General features: G+C 36.2%; 1 protein-coding gene across 1 annotated transcript in view; it reads right to left on the bottom strand.

Moving 5' to 3' along the window:
- The window catches only part of LOC127425330 (neurexophilin-1), a 45,235-nt gene extending 26,672 nt beyond the window's left edge, over positions 1 to 18,563 (bottom strand). Inside the window, exon 1 of the mRNA XM_051671183.1 lies at positions 18,202 to 18,563. Coding sequence (XP_051527143.1) covers positions 18,202 to 18,255 — 54 coding nt within the window. The 5' untranslated portion in view covers positions 18,256 to 18,563. The remainder of the gene's footprint in view (positions 1 to 18,201) is intronic.
- Between the last annotated feature and the right edge of the window lie 213 nt (positions 18,564 to 18,776).

The raw sequence follows: 18,776 nt of genomic DNA, 5'->3' as shown, positions 1-18,776 counted from the left end.
GTCGCTGAATGCTGTCACTCAATGCCACTGATAACAGCCGCAACGAGTACTCATTATAACATTAAAAAAATAAACTCCAGCTCTGGATCGTCACTTATAACACGCACGAACAAAATGGAAACTCATGCTGTTTCTTATGCATTAGACACTTATCTGATGAAAGCTATTTCAAAAAGCGGTGGGGACAAAATTGGCAAAGGCAAAAAGTGGTAGGAACATGTCCCACCTGTCCTAACCGTAAATGACGCCTCTGCTTTCATTGAATGGATTAAAAATGCAATGCACGTAAATGGTGACTGAGACTAACATATTGCCTAACATATTCTTGTGTGTTCCATGGAAGAAAGTCAAAGGGATTTAGAACAACATGAGGGGGAGTAAATCATGACAGAATTTAAATTTTTGGTTGATCTAACCCCAAAGTTGAGTCACATTAACGCCCGACCCATCTGAAGCAACCCTCCGAAAAGCCTTCTACAGTATGAGATTACAAACCAGCCAATAAGTGATCATCATCACCCCATTCTATGTGTCTCAAAACTACTCCACACCTCTTTCATCCCCATTTACAAGCTTTTTTGAGAGAGGAGCACCATATGCATTCGGTTCACATGTAAACAATGATACATGTGGAGCTGTAAATCCCTCCATGCCAGAACAAGCAGTGTCTTATGTCGCTATCAAACCTGCATGACTTTCTTTCATCAGTGGAACACAAAGGGAGATGTCAGGCAGAATGTTAGCCTCAGTCACCATTCATTGTTATTGCATTTTTTTCTCTCCATTTAATAAAAATGTCACTGAAGATGTCAGTCCATAACATCTCCCTTTGTGTTACACAGAAGAGAGAAAATGAACATTAGATGAATACCAGTAACAAAACATGCATGAATGCTGAACAAATTAACAAATACTGATTATGTGGCTCTTGCTATAGTGCCAAAAAAAAAAAAAAAAAAAAAGCTCTAAATATTATCACAGTGTTGCTTTCTGTCTTTTTGCAAATATCCTCACAATTTAATGCATGAAAGGCACATTTCTGTAGTCCAAATCTATTTACAAGATAAACACATTTCTTTAAAAAGAAAGAAAAAAAAGAAAGAAAGAAAGAAAGAAAGCTTTCAAATGTTGAGCAAACTCAGCAAGACAGATCAACTAATAATACATCTACTGAAGTGACTTAACTTTGACAGGATGGACTGGAAACAGTGAATTCCCATAATGCACCACAGGAATAGAAATCCATAAATGGCCAGATGACTGACTTTCTGAGTTATTTAGAGTTGTGTTTCTCTGATTCTCTCTCTCTCTCTCTCTCTCTCTCTCTCTCTCTCTCTCTCTCTCTCACACACACACACACACACACACACACACACATAAACACAAAGATGGAGGGAGAGACAGAATGTGTGTGTGTGTGTGTGTGTGAGAGAGAGAGAGAGAGAGAGAGAGAAAGAGAGAGAGAGAGAGAGATTGAGAATGCAGGAGAGAGGGAAAAGCAGAAAAGATTAATTCAGAATGACTTGGTGCAGGAAAGCAGCAGCATTACAAATGAAAGTGGATTTTGTATGCTAGATTTAACCTTAAATGGTTTCGCCACACACTGCTATCATCGCTGACAATTTCACAGGGAGGGTCAATGCCTAGCCTCCATTCTCTATAGACAAATTTTCCTCATGTACATGTCCCTAATAGCACTTAGCAGATGACCCCCATTCCTAACACATTGGGTGGTTTATTTAAAGAAATAGCTCACCTGAACAGGAGGGAGAGAGATAGGAATTATGAAAATACTGTCATCATTACGAACATCAAATGATAGCTTTGTGTGATGAACAGAAACAATATTTATTTAGATATTCCCTGAAATTAAAGATTTCCACTGTAGCTATCAAATGAAATTTGAAAGGATTAGACACATACCATATTTGATTTGAGCAGTACAGAGACTTTTTTTTTTTTTTTTTGGTTTATTCCACACAAAAATCTCTTAAATGCCTTCAGAAAACATTAAATATGGTATACACGTTATATTACCCACTTTTATGATACTTTTATGGTGCTTTTATTATCATTATGGAGCTTTACAGCACCCATCCACATTCACTTTCATAACATGGAAAAAAGAGGCCAAGAAATTCTTCAAAAATTCACCTTTTGTGTTCCATGGAAGAAAGTAAGTTATGTGGGTTTGGAACGACAATAGTTTAAGTAAATGATGACAGAACTTTCCATTTTAGGTGAACTCTCCCTTTAATGCTGCCTAAGCTGTAATGTACTGTACACTGGAAGATATGCAACTGTACAGAACTGTGCAGTTCAATGAGGACATAAAGATAAACATATTCTTAGCCAAAAGATAAGCTCAAAAATCATTTTTGCTGTTGTCTGTGTTGTTCCCTGTGGTGATCTCTACATTTTTACAAGCTCTAAAGATATTTTTTGAAGAAGGAGTGTCTATGTTTGTGTGTGTGTGTTAAGTGGATATTATTCTAATTTCAAAAACCTCCTGAGTTCTCCAAAGCTCTGATTACTATGTATTATGTACTATGTACTTGCCGAGATTCACTGTCCCATTGTTCATTGTTCTTTCACAGACTAACAGCACATAAAAAGTAAAGCTCTGAAGATACTCATGCACGTGGAACACCAGCGTTCTCCATTTCCTACCAGCTAACATCATCATCTCCTCACTGTATTTCAAGTTTGTCCATGAGCGTGTACCTGCATTTATGGTCAAGCATATTTGTAAATTTTTTGCAATGTTTGTAACCTGCCCATTATGGCTACTTATGTGAACAAAAATGCATTCATACCCTCTCTCTTCACACAGCTAGAACCCCCCCCCCCCCCCCCCTCCAACACACACACACACGTTTACGCTACCTTACTAACATCCTATACCATAGTATTCTATTGTTTTTCTATCAATTTTTTTCTATATAATGTTATTATATTGTTATATAAACCTAATTATAATCACAACAGACTAACACTGAAATATTATTTTTTAATTAGAAAAAAATTTAAAAAAAATATTAATAAATCAAGGATATCCCCAAATAATATTAAACACGCGCTTGACTGAATATCTTCCGAGCAGGTTGATCGCTCAGTGTAGTGATATAAGAATGAAAAATGCTTAATATCACATTCTGATTCTGATTCTGATGATTGGGCAGAGGATCTCTGTGATTCGTTTGTGAACAAAATACATTAAAGCCAAAAAGTGATCTACTCAGAAGTGCCTAATATGCTGATGCACTCTCAGAAAAGGGCAGTCACTGGGATGGTATCCTCAAAGGGACCTTTTTTGTACCTTTAGTTCAAAATTATAACTCATTTTGGGTACATAATTGTAACCTAAGGATAGGCCTGTTGCGATTATTAAATAATCGTCTGATCGCGATTATTTAATCTAACCGCGAATATTGTGCATTTTAAATTCCAATCACATTTTAATGTGCAAATAAGGGAATTTTAAGCCAATATATAAATGCCATGAACGCCGAGTCATTCAATCGAACTCCAAGTGCCGCACCGCAGACATCAACCCAGAGCAGCTCTTGTCTGGAAGAGCATGTGGCACGCGGCATCAGCAGAGGCTCAACGTAACAGAGGATAAACGTTGATAGTAAGCGCAAAGCGCTCTGGTTTAACTTTATTTATCTGGTAATGGCAAATGTTCCTGGTCAAAGCGGGTTCTTTCACACATTGTTAATAACACAGAGTGGCACGCAGCACGCTTTATTTCTGTGGAGTGATAAAATGATTCAATTAGATCTCAAAGATTTTGCTTCATGAGAAATAATGGCTCATGGGCTTCATCAAAGACCATTAAAATAACATTTGAAAGTGAAGACATTAGGACAGAAATATTTTACTATTGCTTAATATAACATAATATTATATTATATGATATAAATACAATAAAAAAAATAAAAAAGAATAAAATTAAAAAACAAAATATATATATATATATATATTGTGTACTGTTAAAGGTATATTTATATGTTTTGTTCCAATGGAAAAAAAACAACAACAAACAAACAAAAAACATGCATTTTTGTCTCCTTAAAGGTACAAAAATGTAACCAAAACAAAAGTACCACCCAGCTTTGTACTTTTAAGTTTTTTTTTTTTTTTTTTTTTAGAGTGTATGTGGGCAGTGAAAAGCAGAAAACATTCATGCAAAGAAGAAGCCTTTATTTTTTTGTCACACATTATACATTTTGAACATACAGTGACATTTTTTTTTTTTTTTTGCACATCCCAGCTAAGCTGGGGTCAGAGCACAGGGTCAGCCATGATACAGCACCCCTGGAGCAGACAGGGTCAAGGGCCCTGCTCAAGGGCCCAACAGTGGCATCTTGGTGGTGCTGGGGCTTGAACCCTGACCTTCTGGCCAGTAACCCAGAGCCTTAACCGCTGAGCCACCACTGCCCAAAGCACATGTCTTTAAAAAATCTAAAGAGATAGTTACCCCTTTAAAGTTCATGAGGGTGAGTAAATGATGAGAGAATTTTCATTTTTGGGTGAACTATTCCTTTCATCAGCAGTCATCTCACATTCAACCGATTCACAAGGTAATTTTCACAGGGTCTAGAGATGTAATTAATGCATTTCAGTCAGGCCTGGTTGACAAAAAAGAAAAAAAGAAAAGAAAAATACAATAATAATCAAACTATAAATCGGCATGTCTACTTAAAAGGGAAAATGTGGGAATAAATGCGGCAATCCATGTCTTAGCAAAACAGCGATCTAGTGGAAAATCTGTTTACAGTAAACATTATGAGACCTTAATTGCTGTGCTACTTGAGGCCCAATGCCAAAATGGAAAACACTGGCTGAAGGTTTCAGGAGGCATAAAATGATTAAGATTTAATCACATGATAACTGATTTTGAAACATTTATTTTCTATTTGTCAAGCTATAATTCAGACTGTAACATGCGCCCCTCACTGAAGAAGTAAATAATCTAAAAGCAGCATTTATTGGTTTCCTCAAATCAACAAAACACATGGTCGACCGATATGGGTTTTTTAATGGCCGATGCCAATATCCAGAGAGCAGGGTGGCCGATAGGCCGCTACAATGCCGATATATAACACAATATAATATAGTAAATAACATAAACATAAAATTGCTAAAAAAAAAAAAAACCTTATTTAGCACTATATTTACTCAATTTCACACAAAACTTTAACTTTGTAAAAAAAGAATCTAAAAAATTATATTGTATTTTTAAATGGTAGATAGCAGTTTCTTCTGATTTCTGTTTAGTCATCAAATTTAATTTATTTGCACATGAATAAATTGTTAATGTTATGAAGAAGGAAATAACAGTACACACAGTAGTCCAACAACCATAGATTGCATGTCCACATTAGCAGTCGCATTTTCTAAAAAAATACAGAATCAAACCAATTGTACATACAGTGCATAGTGAATAAGACATTTACTTGCAGCACACGTGAAGCGTTTTTACCTTGAAGTTGCACCAGAGACTGTTTAGCAGAGACGGGCCACTTCTATTAAAATTAATGGAAGAAATTAGAATGCCTAACTGCAGCCAATGGTCAACGGATGTAGATAGGAATTCCCGCCTTACAGGTAAAAGAGCCAATCACCTTTTAGATACAGACATCGCCTGTCAATCAACTCTAGAACGCACATGCGCATTAGATATAAAAGCTAGCAAAATTGCGTTTTTTTGCGTAAACTTAGGTAAAGAAGCACCATTTATGATACCAGTGTTGTCAGATTTTACCAGTGTTGTCAGATTTATAATCTTGATCAAACATTTTGAAGATTTCAGTCTTTCCCCATTCAAGTAGATAGGAGCTGCACTGTCATGAGTGGAAATAGCCTCCCGAGAGCATTCCAAGCATGGCCGACAGTGGACTGACTTGCTAGAAAGACTTTGGTTGCACTCACATGCTCATGCGGATCCAGTGAAAGCAGCGATCTCCTGACAGTTTAAACAGCCTGGATTGCCTGCTTGGACTGTCGTCATGTTTTGTGAATCAGAGAAACTTTTGATCCTGATCCTGAAGTTTTGATTTTGGCCGATAGAATACGCACTTCAGAGGAAGATATTAGATGAGCACTCGATGGGAAGAAAACGCTGGATTTTCATGAGGTTTGTGAATGCCATCTGTTTAAATGAGATATCTATATATTTGCAGATGGTATATAATAGACGTTTTATTGATATTTGCCTTTTAACATTAGAAAAGAAAGTTAAAAGTGACAGGGAAATGCTGAGGCCTGTTAGAATACATGCTTTAGAGGAAGATTTCCACAGAGTGTACCACAGGATGCTGGATCTACTGAAGTTGTGTGAGGTTTGTTTATTACATCTGTTTAAACGAGATATGTGGATATTAGCAGATGGTATATATGATATTTGTTTTATTGATATTTGCTTTTTTCTCAGTAGATAAGACAGTTTAACGTTACAGGGAACTGTTGAGGAGGGAGCACTTTAACATTATGAGCTCAAACCCGTCTGCTGTGGCTCTGATATGCAGACCATTTAAATTACACTGTGTTGCACACATTATTACTATTATTGTAGTAACATGATGGCACGTAACAACAAAACGAACTGTGACTGGTCGTTTACATGTCTCAGTCGCTTCACATGCAAGCAGGCGATTCTCAGCGCCCTCAAGGAACAAATCAGTTAAAGGGGATAATTAAAAAAGTCAGAATATCGTCCGATTTATCGCCTCGGCGATATATCGGTCGACCACTAAAACATGTCTATGACCATCAACATAACTGGAGACAATGAACACAAGAAAATGACGACTCGCCCAAGATACATAGAACAATAACCAACAAAAGGACAATAGCAATATAGGGCTATACACTATACAATGGAGTGTGTTTACATGCATGATCTCACTGATTATACCTTATAAGCAGACAATTTGTAAGGTCATGTAAATGCCTTAAAAAGTTTTCTTTTATCAGGGCAAAGTCAAAAAAAGTTTAAGCATAAACCCATCGGCACACATAGATTTCTGCCCATTACCCCAATTTCGCTCTACAAGTAAACACTTTTACTGGTGTTCTTATCGACTTATCCAATGTGCATAATGGCTGGCTGTTTACATTTTGACTCTAAAAGCAGAGAATAATCAGATGATTTCAAATCTCATGAAAATCTCTTACGTTGTGAGTTTTCTGAAAAAGCTGAATTTGAATCGTTATCAGCATTTGCTGTGCATGTAAATGCACTCATTGATGAACTTTCAGAAAACACTGGAAAAATTAAGATGGGAAACAGGAACAAGAGGAACTTACAAAACATATTACTTCAAAATAAAATAAAATAAAAAAACACATGAAAAAAACCCCCACAAAACCCACTACTTAGACGTCCATTATTCAAGTCAAAGTTAATCCTGATACAGAGAACAACAAAGAAAAGTAGGACTCATAAATCTTATGTAAAGACAACGACTGTCTGAATTTTGATTTCATCTCTCACCATGTGGCCTTGACTGTCAGAGGGACAATTACTTTTTAAACAAAGGCTGCCGTCATTCACATTTTCAGAAATAATGCCTTTTCCAGCAGAATCAAATTAAATCAAACTGAATAGAACTGAATGACACTGAATGAAATTCAGCAGAGACAAGAAAGTAACACACATCTTAACACATCAGCCATTTAGGTGTAAGCAGTACTGTCAGTCACCGCATAAGATATCCACACACTCTCACACACACACACACACCGGCTCCCGTTCTGCCATTTCCCTCAGGAGCAGTGTAAGGAGAATCGCGCTTACCTGTCTGTCTGTGGCTGAGTGGTTGCTGCTATGGGGCCAAGCTAATGTTTTAAGTAATGGCTTTTTAGAACTGACAGATAGGCCATGCTCAGGCTGCTCTGGAAGAACAGATCACATCCATCACCTCGCTATAATGCGCCTGCCCTTCAGTCACTATCACAAGCACTGCTATCAGCTTCAAAAGACCCCAGAAATATTTCGACATGAATGGCACCCTCACGTCAATTAATTATAAGGATTTTCCTCTGTCTAGTTGAGATGGTGGGTGAAATATTGGAGATTGTAGGAATACAGGTGAAGTTTTGTCTTTATTTTCTAAAATTTGTTACAGATCAGATGGGTGTTGTACCGGTACCAGTGTATTGGTACTCAAGGAGTAACTTAATGTTGAGCAAAATAAGAAAAGATCAGAAAACTGGGGAGAGATTTTTTATTTTTTTTTTATTTCATTCTCTAAAGAGAACCATTGTCTTTAAATCATTTAGCGACCTTTATATAAAATTCCTATTTAATAATAATAAAAATAATAAACTTTGTTTCTCTGTTTCTTTCTCCTGCTCTAGCTTATGTGCCACTCTAGCTAATTCAACAACTTGGCATTGCCATACTGCAATTTGATTTTTTGTTTTTTTACTATTCTATGAAAATTTGCTTACAAATTCCTTATTTGTAAGTCACTTTGGATAATAGCATCTGCTAAATGACTAAATGTAAATGTAAAATTGATTGAACTATACACTTTTGAAGTTTAATAAAAGATTGTGTTGTTAATAGAAACACAGCAATAATATTCATCCAACAAAAGAACTATTAAGTAATTGCTATTCATTCCTCCATTTTGTTGAAAATGAATGAAATCAAAATGTAATGTCTATATTTTTCTATCATTATTGCATTTGCGCAAATATAGAGAAGATTTTAGACACTTGTTGAAATGGGTTGAGGTCATTACTGATGCAAGGCTTAAACGCTGTGGATTTTTGTCCTATATTGTTTACCATTGCTGAATATCAGAGCACAGTTACTATAATACAAAGAAATTAAAAAATAGTGTTATTGGAAATGGTAAAAGACAATTATACTGAAGCAAATGCATTTTGTTTTTACTTAGGTGCTCCTTTAAAAACAAAAAAAATACAGATGAACTTGATTAACACACTATGAAATAACTTTGGTAACTGTTTGACTAGTGTGTTTCACATTTTTAAAAACATTTTTATCTAACAAAATAATCACTGTGCAGTTTTTATCATCTGTAGACAATGTTCTTTTTACACACACACATATAAGCAAAGCCTTTCACACAGTACAGATAGCTGTTATGAAATAAAAAGTAATAGAAAGAAAAAATAAGAAGAAAAAAATAGATTGCTCTAAAATATTTGATATAATATAAATATATAATACTATTCTAAGTTACTGCTCAACAAAATCAGATTGTGAATCATCTGTGTTGCCTTCATCTTTAAAATATTCAGCATGTGTTCTTTTTTCCTTTACATGATTTTTCCTGACACCTTGCACTGGCTGCATGCCCACATGAACCGAGGAATAATTGTGATTCTGAAAATCAATAAAAATGAAATCTAGCAGGCCCCAACCGTGTAATGCAATACTGTCATTCACTGCATGAGGAGTGATAAGCACTCTGATTGGTCTGTTCCTCTCGTTAGCAGTCATGAAGCGTTCTCATACACTTGCACTCACATGCATTTCCTCAATCCTTTGTATTAATTTCTCTCGCTGTCTAATTCTACAGTTAAAAATGAGAAATATATAAGAAAAAGTGTTGCATTACTTATTGATTGATAGCCTCAAGATAAGTAAAACCTGATTTCAAGCAAACACACAATAAACATAGACACTCTGCAGTTAGTTAGCATATGCAGTGGAGTGGTGAGTTAACAATTGCAGGATAACGACTGAATCGGACAACGAGCGTAGCTTTTTGTCAAGTGTATGGAATTTTTTTCATGTAGTAGAGAAATTTTGTCTACATGCCAGCTAATTAACTTTTCAATTAAATAAACACAACATAAGCAACTATACTGTCAACATTTATTAAGGCTGAATGAGAATGTGCTGCTTTCGTATTTGAATTAAGAGGCAAAGCTTTATTATTGCAAATCCAAAAGGCAGCTTGTTTCATCACAATGTATTGTGATTGTGTTGACAGGTTGATGCATAAAATAACATGACTGTCATGCCATGAAACATGCACGAGCAGGGCCATAAGCTCAGATTTGCTGCAATTCCACAGATAAATATCCCAAATCTACTGAAAATATACACCAAACACATGGAAATAATCATACAATGGCTAACCAGAAAGACTAGATAGTGGCCTGACAGTGTTTCTCAAAGACTATCATACATGTGTACTCTATTGTGTACTATTTTATGTGGTGATTTAAGTGGTATTAATATAAGCAGATCACTTTGACTGACTTTTCTGGTCAATATCAGGACAAGAGGGAACAAAAGTCCCTAGCATAAAGACACTTAATGTAGTTCTCTTGTTGGAGCTTGCTACAAATTTACTCTTCTAAAATGAATCATTTAGACTGATTCCTTTCATTCTAAAATATCTCTGATGAAACATTGAGTACTTATAAGATTGCTAAGAAATATCAATATCAAGTCAGATTTAATAGTTCCGTTGAGTAAATTGGCTTTATTGTGGAATGTGAAAGCGATTTTCTTGTCAAAAAGAAAACTGATAGCAAAACCTACAAAGTGAAAATCCCCCCCCCCCCCCCCCCCAAAAAAAAAGCAAAAATTGGCATGCAGTATCATGTTCAATACTCAGTTCATGTAAATAAAAGTGGAACAATCACACAGAATAGGTCAATTAAATGCTCATTATTAGGGATGTCTACAATCATTTGAATTCTATCATCTTTAAAAGCATGCTGAACTTGTGATAGTGCTCCACCTGTAGGAAAACACAAGTAATTTAATTGAAAGTCAAGGAATGTCCCGAAATGGAATGGGTGAATCAATAGATAATGAGTACTGATTGACAGTGATTATTTTTATGTTGCTAAAGAGCAGTTTCACTGTGGAAGAGACTGAATGTCAATAAAAAAAATAAAATAAAATAAAATAAAAAAAGCCTGGACAGACTCAACATGCCTTTTTACATAATACTTAAAACATCTCTTGTTTATACCCACCTCAATTCAGCAGCATGACCATGAATGCGTTTCTAGTTTCTTTGAGAAACGACTGCAGACGTGTTTTCAAACAGTCTGGGAGTGCTGTTGGTGTAATCCATCACTATTTTTGTCTGACTGACGTTTATGGCTCAGAGATTTCTCTTTCATCTCTCTAATTCCAGCCTGTTTAATGCATGAAAGAAACTTCAGAGTCCCACAGCATTTTAAGATAGAAGGGAGGTAGGCTTGGGTTATCTGGTCCTTCCTGCCATTCCGCAGGCTTTGCATGGAGTATTTAGAAATGTTCCTTTCACCAGACCATACATCTCCACGGGGATGGGATTGGGGAGAATGCTTCTATAAATAGTGAAAAGGGCAAAATATCCTTTTGAGTTGAGGTTCAGGTCAGTCTGGGGTATAATTTTCCAGATCCACTGCCTTTCTAAGGGTTGTGTCCAAGGCTGACCTCTGACCTGTGTAGGTGACTGAAATTCAAGAGCAGTTTGTGGAGAGAAGAGCGGAGACTGTGGTAATAAATCAAACCAACCTTGTCCTGTCTCCACCTCGTAATGTGTCCTTAGCTTGACATTGAGTGCATGTCTGTGTATGTGTGTGGCTTTGTGTGTAAAGTGTCAGAAGAAGAACTAGTTTAAAAGTGAAATTTGACGAAGTCTGAGTGTGCAGGGCAGAGTGGATACTAAAAGGCCACATTTTTGGGCAAATAAAAAGCACAACAATGGTACTTAAATTCTAATATAAGCTAGTTATCTAACAAAAACTTGAAAAGGAAGAGGTAAACTAAGGTGAACCTATAACCTAGCCAACACACTTTCATCCCTACACCACCAAATCATCACCTGTGGTCTGTATTAGGGCAGTCAACAGGGCTGAAAAACTAAATAAAAATTAATATAAACCAATCAGCATCTTGTCATAGCTATTGTATATTGCAAAGAACATATCTGTCTGTTAACAAAAATGTGTAAAATGATGGAGACAAAAGATTTAGCCAGTTCATAAAGTAAAATGAGAAAAGAAACGCTTCAAAACACAGTTCTATGTTAAATTAGTGTTGCACAGTAGCCTATACCGGTGCCATAGTACCAGCACAGATTCAACCTTCATAAAACCGGCGCTACCACTGTGTTTTTCATTAACTACAGTTGTATGTACGTACCTAATGCTTAGTCAGTGAGACACTCATAAGAGCAAGCCAAGGCATAGTCAAGACACAACCACCAAATACCTTCACCTAAGGGGCTGTTCACTCTGCCCTCGTATATATTTTTCAGTGTGAGCGTGCGCAAGACGGACATTTTTGACTGTTGCACCTTGTCTCACTGTTTTTTTCAGTGTCTTGTGCAGGAGTGATGCACGAGCTTTTAAAATGTGTCTTGAGACACCTGGGTTCTGTTTTATTCGTTTTATTTGTTAGCCCAAGAATGAGATCAGTCTGAATGGTTCATAAGTCATTGTAGGTGCTTGGCACACATCCAAAATTAGAATGCTCATTTTAGCATTCGAAAGTGCGTTTTTATCTTAAATTAGATGAAAATTAGAATTTCAAATTTTAAGTTCACATCATGTAAGAATTATCATAATTATGAGATTCTGACTTGTAAAAAGCATTCATGTCTTCGAAGAACTAGTAATTACAAGTTGTGATCTTCTTTGAAAGCTCCGACTTGACAGTCATGATGTCATGCAAATGTGGTAGCGGCCTCAACAGTAAAGGTGCTGAACACATATTTCTGTTTGATATGCCATTTACAGTAATTATGCCATCATCACCTAGAGCATTTTCTTTGTTCTTAACATTTTTTCAACAATGTATAAAGGTGAATTATTGTAGCTATATATATTTTGCTGTTATCAACAACAAAGTTGTTTTGGTGAGTGTTGTCATAGAAACAAATAACTTCCAAGTTCCCAGCACTAAGCAGCTCCAACTAGAATCTCTGAGTTTCTATCTCGTAATAACAGTAATTCCGACATGACGTGAATGCACCACACCATAAGTCTGTATGTTAAATGTCACTCTAATGCCGTATTCAACTCATTTGGGAGCACCCCATTACCCAAGGCTACATTTTAAAATTAAAGGATTTGAAATTGAGTCATTTACTCATTGCTTTATCATTTAAATTCTTATTTTATTTGCTGGGGACAAAAAGAGAGTTTTCAGTATGTCAGAGTTTGAGCTGCGGCTCAAAAAATGAGAAAAGCATCATAAAAGTATTCTTTATTTAGGCACCGTATTACAGGTCTTCCGATGCCGTGTGATGGCTTTGTGTGAGGAACAGATCTAAATATTTCTAAGCATTCCCATCCGCTGTAACCAACCTGCACTGATTTAAACATTTAAAAATTGCTGCCTCAAAATGCGTTAGGACAGTTCTGACATCAGTGATGTCAAATGGCATTGGCTCTCATGTGTCTTCTGAGCAAATGCGACATTCTAATGTTTGGATGTGTATTTTTTAATGAGATGTGACTGCCTTCACAGAAAGAAAGATTTTTTAATGATAAAAACCTTCAGGTTTACTTTGTTCCTCACACAGAGCTAATGTGTGACATCGGAGGTCTTTGAATGCTCCATGAGTCGTTTGGAATACTTTTATAGTGCTTTTTTGGAATAAATTATTGTGACTGTACTTGTACCTGCTTGTTACGTCTTTTATAATGTTAAGAATTGGTCTGGTTAAGGCGTAGAGGTTAGGTACTCAGAAATATTTATAGAATAGTGTCATGTAATTAAATAAAATTGTGACTAAATTTACCTGCCTGGTGCATGTTTTACACTGTAGATAATTTTTTAGGTTTACAAATTGGGTTGAGTTAGGGGATCTAAAATATTGATATATGATAGTATGATGTAACTAAAATAATGTATTCCTAAGTGTAATATAAAACATATTGTGGTTAAACATGTGACAATATCAGAAGATTGCCGAGCCTGGGACGGATTCTTCAGAACTGAGGAGAGACCAACGTTTTCACGGTGTAGGAAAAACGTCCCTACGATAACACCTCGCTTATGACCTAGCACAGAACATAACATTTGGTCTAGTCTTGACAAAAGTACCACTAGTAAAAACAAATATGAGACTAGTATAATGACATCAGACCCCCACCACAGTTTCTGCTCTCCAATTAAGCTTGTGCTTGCCTGTCAAAGAATTTGTTCACCTTTTTTCACATCAACAGATAAAGGTTCTTCCATTCATTCATATCGTAGGAAATAAGCAGCAGTTTGCATCGTAGTACTTGTAGTTAGAAAGCTGTACTATACATGGCTAAGAGCAACACCTTTGGCATGGGTGTAGCACCACTGATCCACTTGCTGAATTAAGGGCACCTTCAGACGTCAATCCCTCAAAGACAATACATCACTCACCGGTCTCATGCTGCTATCAGCACATACTACATACACACACACTTACACTGTAACTCAAAGCTCAGCACATTATTATTTAAATATCATTTCAAATCAGGTAAGTGTTCCCAAAAGGGCCAAAAGCCAGTTATAGTTAAAGCATGCAATGTTTGTTGCATTTTGAGTGTCTTGTGTAGTCTGCATGTTTGGCTCAGCTCTGCAGTGATTATTACAGAATGTCTTATAATCCTGTTCCTCTAACTATCTGGTGCAGAACTGCTGATGGTACTATTACCTACAGAGGTGCATTAACATAATGCAGATGTCCTTAACTGCAATACGGATGCATTTCATGAAACCAGAGAGTTGGGATAAATGGACTGTGGCACTGATGTGAACACACGTCTATTAAACAGTGAATGTGTGTGTATGCGCCATGGGAGGAGGCTAGATTACATTGCTTTGCACACTAACTATACAGCCCTCGGCTCTCTACACTTCCTCCTCCCTCTCACAGACCTCACTGCTCCTCTTCATCACTTTAGAGCTTAACATCACTCAGCCTTAACACACTTCACTGACACTAACACACCCCCTCCACAGCCACCCAAAATCAAAGCCTATCCTGAAGGGGGAAAGAAATTACAGAATATATATTAAAATAGACACATACTGTATTTATTTCAGTTTCTACCAAAGGACCCCGTTTCTGTGCATATAACAAGTACAGACAATGCCTATAAATTACTTCTACAGAATAGAAAAGCTGTGCATAACATAGGTCGCCACTTCAGTCAAGTGCTGACATTTGTTAACCCATGTTTTATAACAAGACACTGTTGATTGTATCACTTAAGCTATAATTAATTCAAATGCCTGAAGAGGCTAGTTAAAGGCCATTTCTATATAACCTATTTAAAGAGACTGACTGCCAGTGTCAAAACGTCTCCCTTGCGACTCAGGTCACATGATTTAAGTGTGTTCTAGTGGTTTCTAAATCATAAATGAGGTTTAATATGCAAAGGACTGAGGATTTTTACTTTAACAATTTCATGCCCTTTCCGCCAATCATTAGACACAAGTAGGTAAGATCAGACCGTGACCATAGCTTTCCACTGAAAGCCAACTGCTGGTCAAGCAGCCCCTTTCAACACTCATCTGTGTTTGTAAAAATACATTTATTTCTCAAGTATATTAATAACAAGTGCATTAACAAGTGCATTTGTTGTGAGGATAATGAATTTGTACATCAATACATCCATGTAATTCTAGAACAGTATGTATGCGGCGCTTTGTATTATAGATGTTCGAAACGTTCGACCTTTGTATCAGACGTTGGTGATCGAAAAAAAAAAAAAAAAAAAAACCTTAACAGGGTAAATAACAAGTACATTTGTTTCTCTAAAGGTAGCCTTACGGAATATAACGGACACGCCGATTTAAATTTTTCTCACGTTAACTGGACCTGCGCTGTTTGGCTCGCGCACAAGCGGAGCGCTGTTCTGTCTTTATCGTCATGGCGAGCACAGACAAGAGGCTTAAACAAGAAATACAGCATCCAAGTTCAACTCTAATCCTCGTAGGTGCGGATGGGCCTAGCAGTTGACTGGCCGATGACTTTTTCAAGGAAAATCCACTGGCACTGGATGTTCAGCCATCCAGAGAACATGCCTGTCATTTTAAGAGAAATCCGGAGCATTCTAATATTTCTGGGGAAACTGAAAAATCCGATGAACGAGTGAAAAATGAACCAATGAATGATTTTGCTTAGCGCCATATGTAACGCAACTTTATTTAAAATGTTTATCTAAAAGTCCTGTGACAAAAGAGAGAAAATACAGGCCTAAATGAATAGGTTATATAAAGATAATTTGTGTGTGTGTGTGCGTGTGTGTTTGTGTGTCTGTGTGTGTGTGTGTGTGTGTGTGCGTGTGTGTGTGTCTGTGTGTGGTCCGTAAACTACAATTGAGGTAAAAAAATAAATAAATAAATAAATAAATTAAACAAATTAAAAAAAAAATAAAAAAATAAAAAAATACAAGGTAAATGTTTTCACGTGTTTTGCAGACATTAAGGGAACTTGTTACTGAAGTGGTGCTTAAACACTCCGAGATAGTGGCAGTAAACGGTTGCTATCCAAACTGATTAAAATGTCTTTCAATACATTACACATATACAAATAAAAAAAATGGGCAAAATGTAGGTGCACAGAGTAGCAGAGAGTGAAGTTTAATGAATTGTATGCGGAAGAGCGGTCGGACAGCGCTGTCCATGGTACTGAATTGAAGCACAAAAACGAGGGGACTCACATTTTCCCAAATTTTGTTTTACTGTTGTTTTGAACTCTATAAATTACAATATGAAATGGCCAAAACACATGACTATTCAAACTAATTTTCAAAATAATAATAATAATAATAAACAAATAAAAATACTACTATAAAATCAAGACTAGCATATATACATTTTGATAATATAATTGCACTTAAAACCCACTGGTGGCAGAGATGGAGTGACTATTCATATCTTATAACGAGCTCTGAAATGTATATATTACACTCAAAACGAGGAGAAAGTGAAGAAAATAAACGCAGGTTATACTGTGATTTACTGCTGCAAAACCATTATTCAAAGCAGAATTTTTAAACAGCTAACAATTGATAAGCAATTCCAAACTAAAAACATATTATCCAAATTATACAGAAAAAAAAAAAATAAAAATAAAAATGTTAGGACTGTTGCAAATCTTCAAAGAAATATAATAATCCCATATCTATCATCTGGAAATTAAATTAGAATGTTTTCTCAATTTACATTTTAATTAAAAACTTTATTATTTTGTATGGTTTCTTATTGCATATTCTTGTGTAGCAGCATCTCTACAGTATAACTTTTAGAATAAATAAAAAAAATAAAAAATAAAAAATAAAAAAAACGAGCATCATGACTATATAATTGTTGGACTTAGACCTATTTTTATATATATATATATATATTTTAAATCAATCAATTAATACAAATATATATATATATATATATATATATATATATATATATATATATATATATATATATATATATATATATATATATAACATTAAGTATTCAAATAATTAAATAAATAAAAGAGTGCATTTTAAAGCCTATCATACAAGTGTAGCGATTTAATTTAATTTATTGAAATTAATTTAACATTTCATTTCATCAAATGATGTGGTCACGGCTAGTCATTTATTTAGACCTACTTAGTAAAAGTCTGTGTTGTGGTCAATTTTCTTTTCTTTATTTTCATTTGACCAGTCGATTTGGAAAATGTCGTTTGTTTTGACACGTTTTGTGTGTATTCTCCGCCAGTGGCTTGGCTAGTGGAAATCAAAGACACTCTCATCAGGAAGAAGTGTCGCAGCTGTCTCTTTGACGCACCTGTTTCCATTTATTTTGGCTCCCCCGTGAGGCCAACAACTACAACACAACTTTTGTGTCTTTTACAAAAGATGTCGATATTGTAAGCTAGAGGCAGGTTCATCTGCATAAGACGCGTTTTTAGAAATAAAATCAAGTTAGATGTTTATTTAGTCATTTAGTAAGCTTATTTGGTCTGGAAGTTTTTCGTATACAATCTCGATGTAACAAAAGCACACGCACCAGGACGGGAAATGTCCTTCTGTGCGCACTACAGCAGCATAAAAGTTATTTTCATGATCATGACAGGTTAGCTATGAAGTGAAATACATCTCATACTGCTTATTATTACTGTCAGTATGTCATTCTGAAGTGCCACATTTTCCAAATGCGATGACTTAGACATGTTCTTTATGTAAATTCTGATCGTAAAGTGTGACACGGGAATAAAGGACACTTACCAGGTAGACAGCCGGAGTGAGGAGAAAGACGGCACACCAACACGTCGCCCGCATCCTCCCTTTTCTCAAACTTCCACTAATTTCCCTGCGCTGTTTATTTTGTCTGTAAGGAACATAGATCCACCTGGTATCCGCTTTAGACCTTTAGCCTAGGCAAAAATGACATTATAGACCCCATGATCACTGAAAAGGCTTTAAACTTGGAGTCAAATAAGGGAGGGAGAGCAAATTAACGATTACACAGGCATTAATCCAGACAAGGAGTGAAGCACAGTCATATTTCATTAAGATGTCATGGGAGATGGTCGATGGTCTTGCTGCCTGGAGTGGCTGCGGCGTAAGTCCTCTTAGAAAAAAGGACAGAGGCTTTTAACGCGCGCGCTGTCACTCAGAGGCGGCTTTATATCGCGCGCTTAGAGCCACAAGCGCCGTAGTACATCCGGAGAGAAACTCAGCGCCAGCCACAGGAGGAGAGGAGAGGGGGTGGGACGAGAGGAGAGTATGAAAAGATTACAGAACCGGACGAAATTGGGCGGGATCACACTACTGCGACGACTTAAAAGAGAGTCACAACC

The sequence above is a fragment of the Myxocyprinus asiaticus genome, chromosome 34 (genome assembly GCF_019703515.2).
Source record: "Myxocyprinus asiaticus isolate MX2 ecotype Aquarium Trade chromosome 34, UBuf_Myxa_2, whole genome shotgun sequence".
Classification (NCBI taxonomy): Eukaryota; Metazoa; Chordata; class Actinopteri; order Cypriniformes; family Catostomidae; genus Myxocyprinus; species Myxocyprinus asiaticus.
The sequence above is the reverse complement of the archived record's forward strand: the minus strand, read 5'-3'. Positions and strand labels throughout refer to the sequence as shown.